Genomic DNA, 16876 nt, shown 5'->3' with positions numbered 1-16876 from the left:
TCTCTTCCGGAGGGGGGGGGGCCCGGCGGCTCTCTGCTTTGAACAGCGCCGTGGAAAGATCAACGGGCTTCTCCTCTGGGAGCCGCTGTCCTGCTGCCCACCAGTGGTCCAGCAGCCCTGAGGCCTGTAGTCTGAGGCTGTCTGTCTGTCTGTCTGTCTGTCCCCAGCCAGCTCTGCTGCTGCCCCGCCGTGTTTACCTTGGCCACGCCAGAGGACTTTCAACTCCCTCCCTCCCTCCCTCCCTCGCTCCCTCCCTCCCTCCCTCCCTCCCTCGCTCCCTCCCTCCCTCGCTCCCTCCCTCCCTCGCTCCCTCCCTCCCTCCCTCACTCCCTCCCTCCCTCCTTCCCTCCCTCCCTCTCTCCCTCCCTCCCTCCCTCCCTCTCTCCCTCCCTCCCTCCCTCCCTCGTGGGTGACACCGACTCTCTCTTACTCACTCGTCTATAAAAAGCAGCCTAGGCGTAGCTCTCTTGCTCTATCGTACTCTCTCTCTCTCTCTCTTTCTCTCTCTCTCTCTCTCTCTCTCTCTCTCTCTCACTCTCTCTCTCTTTCTCTCTTTCTCTCTCTCTCTCACTCTCTCTCTCTTTCTCTCTCTCTCTCTCTCACTCTCTCTCTCTCTCTCTCTTTATCTGCCTATTTAGAAAAGCCCACTCGACGGGTAACTCGATGGGTAACGCTCTGTCACATTACCAGTATCTGCTGAACGGCTAAAGCATTAAACGTTAATTACCGTTAACCAAAGTCAGTGAAAGTGAGTGTCTACGGGTTGGTTTACATCACACTCTCATTTTAGTGAACTGATCTTGATAGCCCCTTTTTTTAATGGTGAAATAATGTACAGTGAATGTTTTCCTGCACCTGACCCCTCAACCCCAGGCACATTCATTCAGACCAGCGAGCGGGAGGGCCTCCGTCATGTTTGTAATTCCTCCCTTAAAGCACCATGGATACCAGTACGACACTGCTGAGCTTGAGACCACTTCATAAATTCATAGGCCTATAAATATTTGTTCTTCTTTTCGTTTTCACACCAGGTTCAATTTACATATCCAAAGAACAGTTTGTAATTTGTCTCGGTTGCTGCAGACCCCAATTCAATGTTTATGCTACAGTATGGTAGTCTGTTACTGTAATATGGATGATACTGCAACACCTCAAACAAAGACTTGCAAGTGAACTATGTAGTAGGAGACTGCAGTATTACACTACTGCTATTTTGGAATGTGCTATAAATAGAAGAGAATAGAATAGAACGGAATAGAATAGAACAAATAATAGATGCCCTACTATGAGAACAAGAAGGTTGTTAATATATTTCTAAGTTAGTTCCCCTAATGATATGATATCTACCCCACATCTACATACATGAATCAAAATACATTTTATACAGGGTTCTGCTCCAAGAACCATTCATTGGAACAGCTTAGAGCACCACCGTATAGCACACACCATTTGGTATGATTTTATTATTGTTTTTAATAGAATAACAATGTCACTTTCCAGCACTCGTCTCCGGTGTATCTGGCTGATGTGCTGTCTAGCACATTCTCCAACACTCAATAAACTCCACCACATCAATATGTCAAAGAGCCGGCAGATAACCTAAAGCCTGGACATAAATCTCACCATCTCTAAAAGTCTCTGTCTACCCGTGGTATTATCCAAGGCTACATTCACTTAAACATACCATACAATGTGACGTGTATTATGTGCGGGAGCAAAGGGCATAGCCCTTGGTTCAAAAGGACACTGGAAACCATGGTAAAGTCATTGTTTGAGTGTCTTCGTGATCCTCCATAAGGAAAAAGGTCCTACTAAAAAGTATTGTGTGTAGGTGGTACGGTTCGCTTTGATAATGTTTAATGTCAGAAAACATAGTGAACATTTAACCTCATTTTACACAATGGAGATCCAAAACCTTTCATAACACCTGTGCCAGTGGTTGGGACAGTGATGGGACTGTCATTCCAGACCTTTCCTTCATGACAACGTGAGAAATACACCACGGGTGGGACTCATGGATGCCAATAACACGCAAACAAATACCTGAATGATACACACGTAGAAGGGCTGATTCAATTTAATCAATTCTAAATGGATAGATGTTACGGTACCATAATAGCACTTGTGTGCTCCAAACCCTCAGATTTCACCTGGACTTTAACTGGAGCGCACACCATTAAACCAGTGGGATACAATGACAGACCAATTACAGTGTGAAGAAATCTCTGGTGGTGTATTTCTTTAGAGTATTCTAAGACTGACGGGGCAATGATTCCAGATTCACATTTCTATCACGAGATCAATTAAAGATTTAAATAAGATCATCCAAACTGTGACAGGAAGAAAACAACCCCCCCCCCCCAAAAAAAAGAAAATACAAATACAAATATCCAAACAAAACAGGAAAACAATGCAAACAAACATGAACATGATATTTAAAACAAATAAATAAGTCCAGAAGAACTAACAAGCCCTGTTCAGATGAAGAATTCTGACTGTGGAAAAAAAAAAAAAAAACACTTACAAACTTACACTGATTTCACAATGACCTACTTCCTCATCAGATTCCTAACATGGACATTCCCCAGAGGGGGCTGGAATCTGTCTGGCCCTAAAATGGATCCACAGAGTGTTCTGCCGGGCCCACTCACCACCCTATCAGAGGAGCAGGAGTCACACAGTGTGACAGGACTCAATGATGGAGAGTCATATTTTGTGCAAGTAAGTCATGAGATCGACCCTCAGGTCATATGACTTGAAATACAAGAGGAAAATCAATTGTTGTATAATAAGTCAAATTATGGACAACAGCATTGGAATGATGATACTGCTGATTAAATATGTCCTGAAAAACCTGAGAAAGGTTGTTTTTAATGTAGCTGGGTTTTGATATTAAAGTCACTCATGATGCTGTCAGTGGATCTTAACTTGAATTACAGCTTAACAGTCATCTAGCCAATGTGTGGTTGTAACACTGTTTCTCATTGAATAGGTTGTCTATAGAAATAGTATTTCCTCTTTTATCAACTGAAAATGTAAAGGGGCAAATTCTTAGTATTCACAGACATTTGTCCATGTAATTCTTAGTATTCACATACATTTGTCCATGTAGTAACATTGAATCAACATAAATTGACCTCAGTCTAATTTTTTATTTTTGGGGGGTCAAATTCGTAAAATAGAATACATCTGTACTGTAAATGTCTACAGTATGTCAGTTAGGTAGTCTCTGTTGCCGCCCGAAATATTCCAGCAGTCGTCTTTTGCAGTTTTGTATTGTAACAAAATGATGTATCAACAAAGTTATTGTGGGTGCCTTTGTTCAAATAGTTCTTAGCTAGCTATCTGATGTACATAGGCAAATTATTTTGTGTTTTCCCTTCTCACTTTGTCCTTTGGAAAAAAAATCTGTTTCTACTACTAATAGTACCATAAAGTTGATATTTTATCATTTCAAAATGTTAAATCTGTTGGACTTGATTATTTGCAAATTGAGTAAATAATTAAACAAAACATTTAGCGGCATAGGATGACGCAGTCTTTGATACCCTGTTTCAAACCATAACAGTTTCAGTCAGATACAGTAAGAGCTTTCAGTGGAGAAAAAAAACATGTGCAGATTTACAATTATGTTAACAGCTACTCAATGAGAGAAAGAGAGAGAGAGAGAGAGAGAGAGAGAGAGAGAGAGAGAGAGAGAGAAAGAGAGAGAAAGAGGGAGAGAGAGAGAGAAAGAGTGAGAAAAAAAATCATACTTAAAAAAGAAGACATAAGAAATGTTCTTGTCAGTTCTAATCTATAGCCATATCTTTATTAACAATCATAGTCATATTTTCAACAATGGAAGATTAATAAATACTTTCTCTTGATTCAGGAAGATTGTCTCAGTACTTAAAGCTTGATTCCAGTTGCAAAAAAAAATCATAGTGTCCTTCAATGTGCTTTATCGAGCACTAGTATCCAATTAACAGCCTTTTCTTTTCAGCTTCTCAAAGAGGGTTAGAAATCCATAACATTCTGTACACATGTCTTCACTTCAGAGAGAACATTTGATCCTCCTCCACTACCCCAAGACATGGACAGCAGGTCCTGAAAGCATCCAACTGCATACTAACAAGAACTCATCAACTGGCCTTGATGTTTTGAAATATTTTCCTTCGTTTTCAAGGGAGTTGAAAGTTTCCCATAACCATCTGGAAATCAATCCCAAATATATCCACGGGTTCCATTTCAAACTTGCCCGGAGCTGGTGGAAAGGCTGTCTATGTCCCCACTCTCCACAAGTTAGCTGTGAATGAGGAAACAGACCCAGACAAAAGGCACCAAATACTTCCAACGCAGCAGGAGGTCCAGAGAGAGAGAGTGAGAGTAGAGGCTAGTGCGGCGGGTTCCATCCCCCAGGTCCAGGGGTTCAGGCCAGGGCCATGGGGCACCAGGACTCCCCCCGCACGGAGGTGGCTCCCTCCGCTTGGGCCAGGCCCACGCTGGTGTACAGGCCGTCCTGCCCAGGGTACTTGACGGCCGGGCCACTAGAGACTATGCCCTCCCCTGGGCCTCCACTCAGGACCGAGGAGTTGACCTGCAACACACAGACAACAGTTAATCACAGATTCTGGGGGGCTATTTTCTACAGTGTTTGAAGTCACAGACTAAACAATGACAGAATGCTGTATAATTATAGAGAAAGCCATTCAAATGATTTCCTAAATCTAAAAAAAGATGGTTTTGCTTCTTTGACGTAGCCTATGAGTAGTAGGGCTGTGAATATTAGTAATATTGAATAAATCAGGCACTGATGTTTTTATGACAGAATTCCAAAGGTCCTCTTGACTAAACCATGCACTTCCTTGAACCCAGTTGAGAAAGACTTTGACTCTGGTGACGCTATGCACACATTAAATGAATCACTGAGCATTAATCCAATATCATTACCATATTAAGTCTTCTACGTACTCCCTAATATTAGCCTACCCGTAACTTCTATTCGTCAACAAAGTGCTAACGAAAATAATTTCCACCTCTACTAGTAATGTTCATGTCTAAAAAGGTGCTCTCGTTTAGCGAAGCAAATGTGGGTTATTTGAATAATTCAAAAGGCTATCGTTGCCTATTTGTGTATTAAATTAACCGAATAAATCCAATCACGCATAGCCTCACCCCTGCCACGGACACCTGGGTGGAAGGAGAGCTGTACCCTGCCATGGACACCTGGGTGGATGGAGAGCATAGCCTTACCCCTGCCCCGGACACCTGGGTGGATGGAGAGTATAGCCTTACCCCTGCCACGGACACCTGGGTGGATGGAGAGCTGGTCTTCGAGCAGTCTTCGGAATTGGAGGAAGAGGACGTCGGAGTCATGGGGACGGAATTGTTATTTCCTGTAGTAAAATGATCAATCAAAGATAAGTAACATAGATAGATAGATAGATAGATATATCTTTATTTATGTGTCACTCCTCAACAAACAGGTATGGTATAAAGAACAGCAACAAAAGGTGCATTAAAAAGTTGAGGACTACTCACATGGAGTTGTGAGACACAATACAATTCATAGCAATACAAATTAAAAACGTACATTCAAGTACTATTACACTTGAACTATTACACAACAAATACCATTGGCATTACAATAAAATACAATATGTAAAGGCAATGAAATATGGAGAAAAAAAATCAAAGATAAGTTACATGATAAATATATATATATTGAGGACCAGAACGAAACAGTTTGTTATAGTCCCAGTGCCTTGTGTATGAGCTCACCAGAGGATCCCTTCGTTTTGTTCAATGTTTTGGGTTTTCGTTTCCTCGTCTGGATTCCCTCTTTCTTCATGGCGAGCGGCCGAGGTACCTGCAAAGAGACCAAATCAGTTAGCAATGTCATTATTCTTTTTATGTCTGTTTTAAAAAATAAAATAAAAATCATGTTCATTCAATGTTTGCAATTCATTAATCTATTCGGACTATCATTAAATGATGTAAAGCATGTCACTAGATATAGGTCTAGGTCTACTGAATAATCTCTATAGGCTGCATTTTCATTTGGGAGAATTCTACGCAAGCCGCGTTGTCAAAGATAAATCAAAGAAAAATACATTTGTGACCAAAATTAGGGTGTATATATATGTTGACTTACTCCATGTAGTTTAGTGTAGAGGCCACACGCGTTGCACACCGGCTCCCCCTCCGCGTTCCTGCGCCACAACGTGGTCGTACTGGTCTGGCAGTTGGCACAGGACAGGCCGATGCGTCTGGAGGACGACTGAGAAAGGCCATACACCAACAACAATAAACAACAATAAACAACAATAAACAACGATACATCAACAACAATAAACAACAATAAACAACGATACATCAACAATAATAAACGCCTAACATAACACAATAAGCTACGATTAACCAACAGGAAAAGCGTCATAATAAAAAAGTGGGATGAACAACGTCTCAGGTGTACGTGACTAATGGCATATTTGGCTGTGACCCAAGCACATAATTAATCATCTGAGGGCCACGATTCTTTTCATAGGTCTCCATTTCTGTTATCTCACTAAGTTCCTTGCAATAATATTGGTCGTATCCACCTCGCCATTAACAGACATTCACGCTGCTTATGGAGCCTACAAGCGTTTCATTGTCAGAATGTTGCTGAAAATATGGCATCACCAGTTTGTGAGCTATTAGGCGCGTGTTTAATGGCCATGCGTAATGGCGACAGGAAAATCGTGACGTTAGAATTATAAGGTTCTATCTCCATTTTTGTCAAAATTGAGTTTCTTACATAATCTGATCCATTAGGTGTTTATTAATGCCTGTGTGGTGTTATTTTTAAAATGTTGACATTTTTGAGTTAGTAATTCATAAAATCCAAAGGTTCCATCTCATGAAACATAATGGAATGTAAAAACTTTGACGCTCAATATCTCGGAACTACCCTAAACGGAGATAGAACCTTATAATTCTAAGCTCACGATATGTGTCTCTCCAAATAATGTTTCCCTTTGGATTCATGGACATCATGACAGCTTGAACGACCTTTCTGATATATGAAGGCCGTAAAGGTAAAGGAGGCCAATAACGGTCTCCTATTTCTGCGATGGCTGATCAAATAAAATCACGATTATTTAGGGAGTATATTGGAGATCCTTGGTGATAACCTTAAGCCATTGTTTTAAATAAATAGGCAGGACATTGAGTGCCTAAGTGGTCCTCTGAGCGTGTGCTTACCATCCGCTTCTGTGGTTTAATTAGTGGCCGGCTGAGGCCATTCATTTTGCTGTACAGGCCGCAGGCGTTGCAGAGGAAGTGTCCGGTGCCGTCGCGTCTCCAGAGCGGCGTGGAGATGGAGCCGCAGTTGACGCACTCTCTGCTTTCCCCCAGGTCGTCGAGGATATCTGCGGGGAACAGACCAACCAGACACGGGTCATTCATGTGACAGGTCGATGGACATAGGCTGTGGTTTTCAAAATGTCCTTAAACACACACACACACACACACACACACACACACACACACACACACACTGTAAAAAATCGCAAGTTGACTCAACTTAAAATAATTTGTAACCTGGTTGCCTTAAAATCTTGAGTAAGGCCAGGAAAGTATCTCAAGTAATTTCAACTCACAATTAAGTTTGTAACAAGGCCTATGGGGACAATAGGGACAATGAGGGTCTTTTGCCGAGGGTTCATTCAATTAGCTAAAACCAGATTTTATTAATTGGTTTTCTGTTTCTATCGGCCCAGTTGATGCATGGATGAGTATTCAGACATCTTTGATTAAAGGCTTTCTAGGCATAGACTGAGACATTGAATACGCCTAAATGAACAATAGCTATAGTACGTTTTGCCCGACGCATCTTGAAATGTCTCAGCAATGTCAGAGGAGTTCATTCATAGTTGCATGTTTCTTTGATGCCAGTGAAAATGGTAGCATATGAACAGATTAGTTATCAACTATTTGATATCCATTTATGATCATGAATTCATACCACAAATTGATGCTGATAATAAATGTGGGATTATAACAATAATGTATGTTACTTTGTGCTTTAAAAGGTGATTCACAAATATAGGCCTATATTGCTAAGAATATCTGGGTTAATCTTCTGAATCTGAATATTTTGTAAATTGCTGTTACCTGCATTGTAACACCAATGCCCTGCCGTTTATTTTGTACAATCATTTAAACTATTGTAGGTTATATCTTATGCCCACTGTTTAACATTGATAGGTTGTTCAATTAATATCCAAATATAAAATGACCATAACAAAATTCCTTCTTTAAAAAAAAAAATATATATATTTCGAAAATGTTGGCTATACCTCCGTTGGGTCCTCGAATAGTCAAGGGCGCACCTCTGCTTTGCAAAGTGTGCAGCATCGTATTATCGAAAGGTCCCGGCCAAGGCGAGGACAGCTGGGACAGCTGCGGGCCCACATACTGGGAGTACGGGCTGGCGTAGGACCCACTGAGGGGGCGCGACAGTCCGTACTGGTCTCTGGTCACATTCAGCGGGTTCGAGTAGCCGTTGTCCCGGGGTGCGCCGGTGTTCATGGGCGGACTCGGCGGGTAGTGGAACCGGTTGGAGGTGTGTGGACTCCCGGTGCTGTAGGAGGGGCTCTCCGGAGTAGACTGTGACCAGACCGAGTGGCTGGTGACCGCATGGCTGGGCTGAGACGACCCGCTGGCTTGCAGATAAGGGAGACTAGGTATCATGGGGCCCACCCGGGAGCTAGGCACATACACCGGAGAGTTGGGGTTGGAGTGCATATAACTACCAGAGGGTGAATCATATCCAGCCTGGCTCTGGGCCGCCGCGATGGCTAGTGTTTGATACATGTCGCTGGGGTCGACGAGCAAGCCCCCCTTGTGCGGCGCTCCGCTGGAAATGATGAGCTTGTTGCCCTGGTCTAGATCCGTGAACAGCGTGATGTCCTCCGAGGTGGGCAGGGGGTTGTTGTGATGTCCGAAGTGGACGTAGGAGTGTAGAGATGATCTGCCCTCGGAGGCGCGCCGGTGTCCCACGGCGTCAAGCTCAGCTGGCGGCGGTGACCTCAGCCCGTCCGAGGCGGGACCGTCCCGCCTGTCGCAGTGTAGGTAGCCTGTCTGTTCAGCCGGTGACCCTGGGCTGCTGGACACTTCTCGCTTGACCATGGACCAGCTATGTTCGCCCAGGTCCATCCAGGAGCCCTTTCCATACACCGTAGGGCTAAAAATGTTGAGGATGTAGTCTACCCTGTTAAAAAAGGAAGTGAACGTCGTTATCGTAACGTGAAAAAACCTGTTATCACACTGTCAATGGTGAACTATGAAATAGGCTACACGACTGTTGAGTATAGACTTATCATTACGAAGAAGGTACACCATCATTTGGCAAGGCTACCAAATCTATGATGCAATAAACTGCCTAACCACGTTAAAAAATAAAATAAAAAAAAGTTTCTGGGTAAAGAAAATAAATAAATCTTGCTTTGAAATTCAACGTTTGAATACATCCATGCTCCATCATATTTGGCTAAATTAAAATGTAACTTAACACGACACCGATATAATATCCATTTCACGGCTTACCCCCTTGAAAAACTATACAACGCAAAGCCAACACTGCCCTCAGCGCGCTGCTTAATGGTTTCATTTTGAAGTATTTTCTAGAACATGATAATAAAAGTACAGATCACTTATGGTGGCATACGAACAGAGCCCTCCATGTGAACACGAGGTGATGGTTATGGATTTAACACAGATAGCACACTCAGGGAATACAAGCTAACGGATTAATCTCAAATGTAATCAAAGCGCGCTCCGAACGCAGGGGCTGAATCCACCCGTGTCCTGTCCTCCCTCTCTTGGCCTCATCATAATTACCCCAAAAAAAAACACACACCGTTACAGATAGGAAACAAAACGCAATATGTCTTTGCACCAAAGAGATAACCGCTTGATAAGACTCCTAACAGATAAGAGCCAAGAGGCAGGGTAACGGTGACAAAACAATACCCCAATTGATTTAGTTTACGCGCAGCGGACACTCAGCCACACCGAAGCCAGATGATTTCCCAGATGTTCTTTCAGAGTGGACGAAAACCTCCAACCGAGAGAAGTAAAGAGCAATATTCACCGCATACCTTACTAATTCTGTGCCATGGGTCGCTGGTAGACGTTTCCAACAGTGTGTCTAGGCTGGTCTCAGAGGAGATAGGAATGAAAGCGTTACTGCGCTCCTGGCTGGGACGTTTAAGAGAGGAGGCGCTTCTCCAGGCTGCATGCGTTTGGAAAGTTGGAGGCGTTTTCTGATTGGATTCCAGTTGAGCAAACACATGCATGGGTGCTAGCCTCCACGATCAATCAAGGAGAAATTGAGAGACTTGATCATGTCTAAAATCACCCAAAGAAAATGTAAATGCAATCAAGTAGACCTTTTAAAAGTATATATAGGCTTCCTTTTGGTTCAGATAGCCTACAAAAAAAAATCGAGAAAAAGAGTCTCGTTGTTCCAAGTGCACTTGGAAATGATTCACACGACTTTATGTTCACTGAAAAAAATCGATATCGAAATGCTTTTTTTTCCCCCTCTCCCGAACAAACAGTATATTTCGTCATTGATATAAATAATGAATTGACACAAAAGAAAAACGTTTTGCAACTACTTGTATGCATGCTATGATATTGTGTAGGCCTATTTATACGTGATGTGTGCTTCAGAATGTGTTTAAATGTAGGTACAAAACACAATGACATAGGCTACGTCATATTTGTTCATATTAGAATGATAGCCTTATATATAATACATCATGTTTTGCATGATTTTTTTTCTCAAATATTTTTATTATTTTTCTTGAGATTAGGACAATACAACATCCAACAGGAAAGACAGACACACATTAATACCCACATCACAATCTGGGCAAAACAGACCAAAAAACACAGAAAAACCAAATAAAACAAAACAGAACAGAACAAAAAACAAAAACACAAAAAATAAAACAAACAAACAACAAAAAACTAAAACTAAAAGAAAGCAACAGATAAACAAAAAACAAAAAAAACACACAGGTGCTACCAGAGGGCAAGACAAACAAAATACATGTTTACAATATTTTGATAAAGTAAAGATAGGGCATAGGTTGGTTGTGATATATTACAAGTATGTTTTGCATGTTTAAGAAACTGCTGCCGTTTTAATTCATTCAAATGAACCTCTAATTGATCATTTCGCAACCATTAGCCTATGATGTCAATATGGCTAACATTGGCTTGTTCTGATCAGGGGACTAGAGGCTATACATCCATAGGCCTATACTAGTAGTTTAGCATTTTGTTTGTTTATTCTCCATTTTGTGTAATGTGTTAAAGCAGACCCATCACTAATTAGTTTATGTAAGTCAGACGCCCTCCACTTGGGATTGAATGGATTCAGCACCTTGGAAGCGCAAACTCTGCTGATCTGAAGGGATTTGCTTTGAACTGGCGATGATTCATTCAGTGTGAATATACATCGGCCAGTGAAATGATCAAAAGTGACTATAGGTGTCAATTGAATCATTAATTTACTAGTCTTCAACCGTCTCACCAGCCCTCCGTCCGCTCGACCAACTGAGTAGAATTGTACTGGTATATTTATTTCTATTTAGGGGAGGACGGGGTTGGTCGTCACACTTTTTATTGTTATTTGAATCCCTCACAAACTGTATCCTTTATCCATTTCCCGTGTAAAGGAAGTCTGAAATGTCAGGTAGTAATGGAGTGCCCTTACTCTCCTTAAGATTATTCTGTTCAGAAGATGTGGACCGTCAAATACGTGTTGTGCACATGTGACAACCATCCCCATTGTGGGGTTGGTTGTCACACACTATGGGGTTGGTTGTCCCTATGTTATTTTAATGGACTTTCGCCTGGATAACACACTGGATAACACACTGAGGCGAGATTCGTTTCAGGGGGAAATTGTAGGTCACATTTTGGTTGTACAAAACATAGGCGCCGTGCGTGTGAGAGCCACGAGTCACAGCAACATTATCTCTGTTTGACTCCTCTCATGTAGCAAAGTGGCTCAAACAATGACCATTCTCCAGTCTGATTGAGCTGCAGTGGCAGAAACTCCCTGGAATGGAGAATGTGCGTTTTTTTTTTTTTTTTATTATTATCAGATCGCAGCCCTCATTTAGCTATTTGTCCTTCACTGTTTCTTTGCATTCCTTTCACTTTTCATTGCTTCAGAGGAGGGGAGACAAAAAAAAAACATTTTAGATACATTTTCGAGAGAGGTTTGAAGTGTACTGCATTGTGGTAAAAGTGAGAATAGCCTTGCCTTTAGTTTAAACGCGTTTAGGGTAGGCTTTGTTGTGAAAGATCACTGGGGGCATTGCACTGTTGTGATAGATCACTGGGGGCATTGCACTGCTCAGAAGTCACGATTATGGATAATGAATATCCTGGCTGGCTCCGATGGACAAGGAGCCTGGGGTGGTCAGGAAGGTGCTAGAATGGGCTACATCATCCTGGTTTTACTGGTCCAGCTCCGACATGACGAATGAGGTGTTTTTGCTGTGATGCCATGAAGTGTGTCTCTCTGACAGTAACTTGTGACGAATCACTCCGTGGAGGTGTCGGGCCGCCGCGGTGTCTCAGCCGGGCTATCTTCACACTGTCCAGGACTCAGCCACGAGAAGACAAGTCAAATCAACAATACACAAAACAACGCGGCCTATTGGCATTTTAAGACGTTTGGTCTATTGGCAACTTTACTTGAACACTGCCTTTGATTGCATTTTTTGAATAATGTAAATTATATAGGCCTAGTGCAATATGCCAATATTCATATTCGCCATAATACAGCGAATGATGCCAACCTGATGCCAATAATAAGTTGGATATTATTGATAATCATTGTAATAATGATAATATTGATACTTAATAATTATTATGATGATATAACGATTATTATAATAATTATGACGATGCTAATGTAAAATAAATAAATACGGGTAACCTAGGCTACTACTACCGGAACTCTAGGCCTACTATTACTAGTACTGACAATAATGTTATAATAGTATTAGTATTATTATTATTATTATTATTATTATTATTATTATTATTATTGTTGTTGACCTTATTATGATTCGGATTATTATTGATAATAATAATAATAATAACGATAATAACACATGTACTATTAGACTACTTATAGGCTACTATCCTAAATCAAATGGACTTGGCTTCATTTCTTTATTGATTTTCTAAATGACCTGATGGTCTCAGTCGTATCTCGATCATGTTTGTTTCTTTCATACTCCAGCCAAACCCTCTTCAGGTGTCGTGGCCGTAGTATCCATCATATCTCATATGTACCGACTTGATAATTATTATCTCCAACACTCGCACTGTTATAGTCTAGGCCTGAAAGCCTGTTTCCGATAATAGGCTAAAGCAACAAGTGTTAGAATGACGTCATTATTCAGATAAGAATGCACATACATAGGCCTATAATATTTAATTACATTGATAAATAATGGTTAAAGCTAGAGGATCTGAACAGAAACACGTTTCCAACGGGTATGTGTGTAAGCTGTCCTGGCAGCTCATAGCAGCAGGCCTGACTGAGACGAGATGATTCATTTGTGTCTCAATATTCTCGCTTTAGAAACAAAGACATATATTTTACAATGTCCTCCAAAAGTGTCTGATTGTAGCCATAGGTTACCGTATGTGATAATTAATACACAGATGATCATTCTGATAATTCGTTAAAGAAAGAAAGGAAATCTATAGGTCCGTATAAGCAGTGAGTTTTCAAACAAACATAACTCGGTTCAGAAGTAATGATCTTTGTAATGATTGTTGTCTACGTCAATGGCAGTATGGTGGATAAAGTCTGCTTTGCTTGTGGCGTAGACTCTAATGTCAATAACAAGTGTGAGTTATTGATTAATGGGCAACAACCACCGATTTGTAAAACATGTCTGGGGCATTTATCAAATCTCCTCAGTTTCAATATGAAGCGAGGTTATTTTTTGGCACATACAAATGTTTATTTTCTCTAAAGAAATACTCTCTCAAACAACAACAACAACAACAATAATAATAATAACAATAACAATAATAATAATAACAACAACAACAATAATAATAATAATAAAAATAATCGTAATAATAACAATTATTATATTTATATTATGAATACTATTGTATTTATTATGATTATAATTATAATTATAATGATTATTAAGAATAATATTAATAATGCCAATAATGATAATACTAATGCTCATATTACCGTTGTTGTTATTAATACTATTAGTATTAGACGCTGTAGTTTTAGAATTAGCATTATTAATATGCAGAGGATTTGATCATTGCCTTTTGGGAATGTCACATTTAACCTCGCATCACAAGGAACAAGCAAATAAGAAATGCAACAATTTATAAAGCGATGGAAGATGTATCGTTGGTTACTGTTACCGGACAATAAGCAACTCTCGCATGTAGAGTTCTGGCCTGATGCCAGTGGCGGTAGTTTACAGTATATATACAGTATATATAAACTGATAGATAAGTTCAGTATTTGGAGAGAAAAAAATCAGCTAATTAGCAAATAAGGTTTCAATGTTTTTCCTCTTTGGGAAATATTCCATGGATTGACGACGTCCAAATGAAATAACTGAGGCCAATTCAATGGTATCTGTTACTCGTTTGACAATGAAAACATGGCCAGTGCATATTCAAATGATTGTAGATGAAGTGATCAAGATGTAAGAAAGGGCTATAACTTGAACTTGCTATAACCTGCCCAAGACAGAACAGTTCAAGCCTCTAGCAATTCTGGTGCTAGCATACGGGCATGTCAGAACGTAATGCTAATTAATTTGTTTGTTTTTCATTATCTGAAAAACATATATATGTTTTCATATGTTACCTGTACAGTTGACGTGTTACTGAAGTATCCCGAATGGCCTTTTCATAATGGTTTTAAACCGTGACCATGATTATATCATTTGCAGTGCAATTCTCATTGAAGAATTCATAGCTCTAAAATAGATACATCTGCATATATCTAATTGGGTAGATCAAATCTTGGATTCTATTCAGGATTTCTCCTGGGTGCAGTTCTAAGGCTTGTGGTGGGAAACCCAGGATTCAGACAGCATCCTAGACTCCACTTCCTTGTTCAGACCCACACTTATGGAGGCTTCACGCTTACTTAGGCCTATGTTTGATCTTTGAATGAAGAGCTCTGATATGCTCCTAAAAACCAAATAAAACTCTGTGTCCCATGATGATTGTGAAAGTCATTTCCTGTATGGGATTAATCTCCTCTTCTTCTCCTCCACAAAAAACCCACCTGTTGACATTGTGTTTTATGAAAGGCACAGTTAGGTTTTATGCCTTAGGTCTGCCTTCCCCTCCCCTCCCATGACGGCTTCCAGGGGCCTGCAGCAGAGGCTTCTGGGAGAGCAGTGAGCATCAGGCTCCTGGGTGGCTGTTGGGAATGGGTAGATGATTAAACGGGCTGGGCAGGTGTAAAGGCAACCTTTGTCATTTGGACAGCATGAACCGTCCCTACTTCCTGGGACTCGCCCTGAATGGAACCCCCGCCCTCACCTGCCTGATTACGAGGGCGTCTCAGAGTGTGGGAGAGGTTATGGGCCCCTATGAGCTATGGAAATACGGAATATGGAAATACTCAGCCACACCCTGTTGAAGTCATGTGATCTACTACTTGTCTGACTGTGACCAATGCCGTTCCCCCCCCCCCCCCCCGTTCAATGTTACTGAAATAGAAGGCGTGTTACCTAGAATATACTCGTGTATTTACGCTTCTGAGGAGTGTCTTTTATGAAGCAACTCGTAAAAAAAGTTGAGCATAAAACAGCAAGTGTAGTCTGTGAGAAATGGTCAGATCCAGACTCAAAGAGGGAGACGCCCAATCTCTCTCATTGTCCCTGTGTACATGTTTACTACCGTTACTAAGCAGAGACGCATCTGTCCACATATCTACATATGGGATTAGAGGTGACAGGGACAGTCTCCCTGGAGTATTGTAGGGCCAAGGGTACACTAGTGGTGGTGTTGCCTGTGTATATCCTACATCAGTGTCCACGTGGATCAGAACCTTGTAATGATGTCATAGACCGGCGACACGCAGGCCCCTCGAGGCCCCAGCAGACTGACTCTCAACCGTGATAGTCATGGCTGTGTTTAGAGATCGTCTGAGGGGAATGACCAAGCAGGGTAGCGATAGGAGCTGCAGTTATAGAATACATTCAAGAATATTAGGCTGAGTATGTTTTTTTTACACAACCATATCAGCCTGGCGATATGGGTAGGGGAGACGGGGGCTTTAAAGGGTTAGTTCACTATTCTACACCTTCGTGAGATGGCTTCTCACCCTGGCAGTGTTCTATGGGCCCAAGAGCAATAGTCCTCCTTGGTTCAGAGGTGTTTAAATAGCCACTAGTAACTTCAGTTGACTTTAGCGAACCGCTAACAAAAGAAAACAATGGGAGCGATTGGGGAACAACAAAAAGAGAAGTCAGCAGTGGGCTGTTTAAACACATACGCTGCGTGTCACAGTGCTCATCAGTGAACATCTGGAGGGGGTTGTTATTTGATTTTACACTGAAATACGTATCCTTGTGATAAGAGAGGATCCATGTTGTCGAGAGGTGTTACTAAATGTTGACATACAGTATGTGCTCAGGAGTATCATAGCAACAAGGGCTGGTTGGGGCTGGTTTCCCAATAGATTTTGAGATTTGCATAAAATTCATAAAACAAGTAACTGTTGACATTAATATGTCACATTGATATTAATAATAATTAAATAACCCATTTAGCTTAGTTTCATCTGCTATCCTTGTGGCACCAATGTTTT

The 16876-nt window shown here is 41.2% G+C and overlaps 1 protein-coding gene across 2 annotated transcripts; it reads right to left on the bottom strand.

The window, feature by feature from the left end:
- Positions 1 to 2062: 2062 nt before the first annotated feature.
- Positions 2063 to 10230, bottom strand: gata6 (GATA binding protein 6). Of its 2 annotated transcripts, none has more exons than XM_080546757.1 (7): positions 10128 to 10230; positions 8325 to 9238; positions 7228 to 7394; positions 6137 to 6262; positions 5764 to 5851; positions 5278 to 5378; positions 2063 to 4579 (listed from the first exon to the last, which is right to left on the bottom strand). In XM_080546757.1, exons 2-7 carry the CDS (start codon positions 9181 to 9183, stop codon positions 4412 to 4414), a joined length of 1509 nt encoding a protein of 502 aa, XP_080402883.1. In that variant the 5' UTR covers positions 9184 to 9238; positions 10128 to 10230; the 3' UTR covers positions 2063 to 4411. The 2 variants fall into 2 exon arrangements, with proteins under 2 accessions (XP_080402883.1, XP_080402884.1); XM_080546758.1 differs by having other exon boundaries at positions 10000 to 10139.
- Between the last annotated feature and the right edge of the window lie 6646 nt (positions 10231 to 16876).

The sequence above is a fragment of the Nansenia antarctica genome, assembly GCF_963989245.1.
Source record: "Nansenia antarctica genome assembly, chromosome: 16".
Lineage (NCBI taxonomy): Eukaryota > Metazoa > Chordata > Actinopteri > Argentiniformes > Microstomatidae > Nansenia > Nansenia antarctica.
Note: the sequence above shows the minus strand (reverse complement) of the source record. Positions and strands in the feature narration are given on the sequence as shown.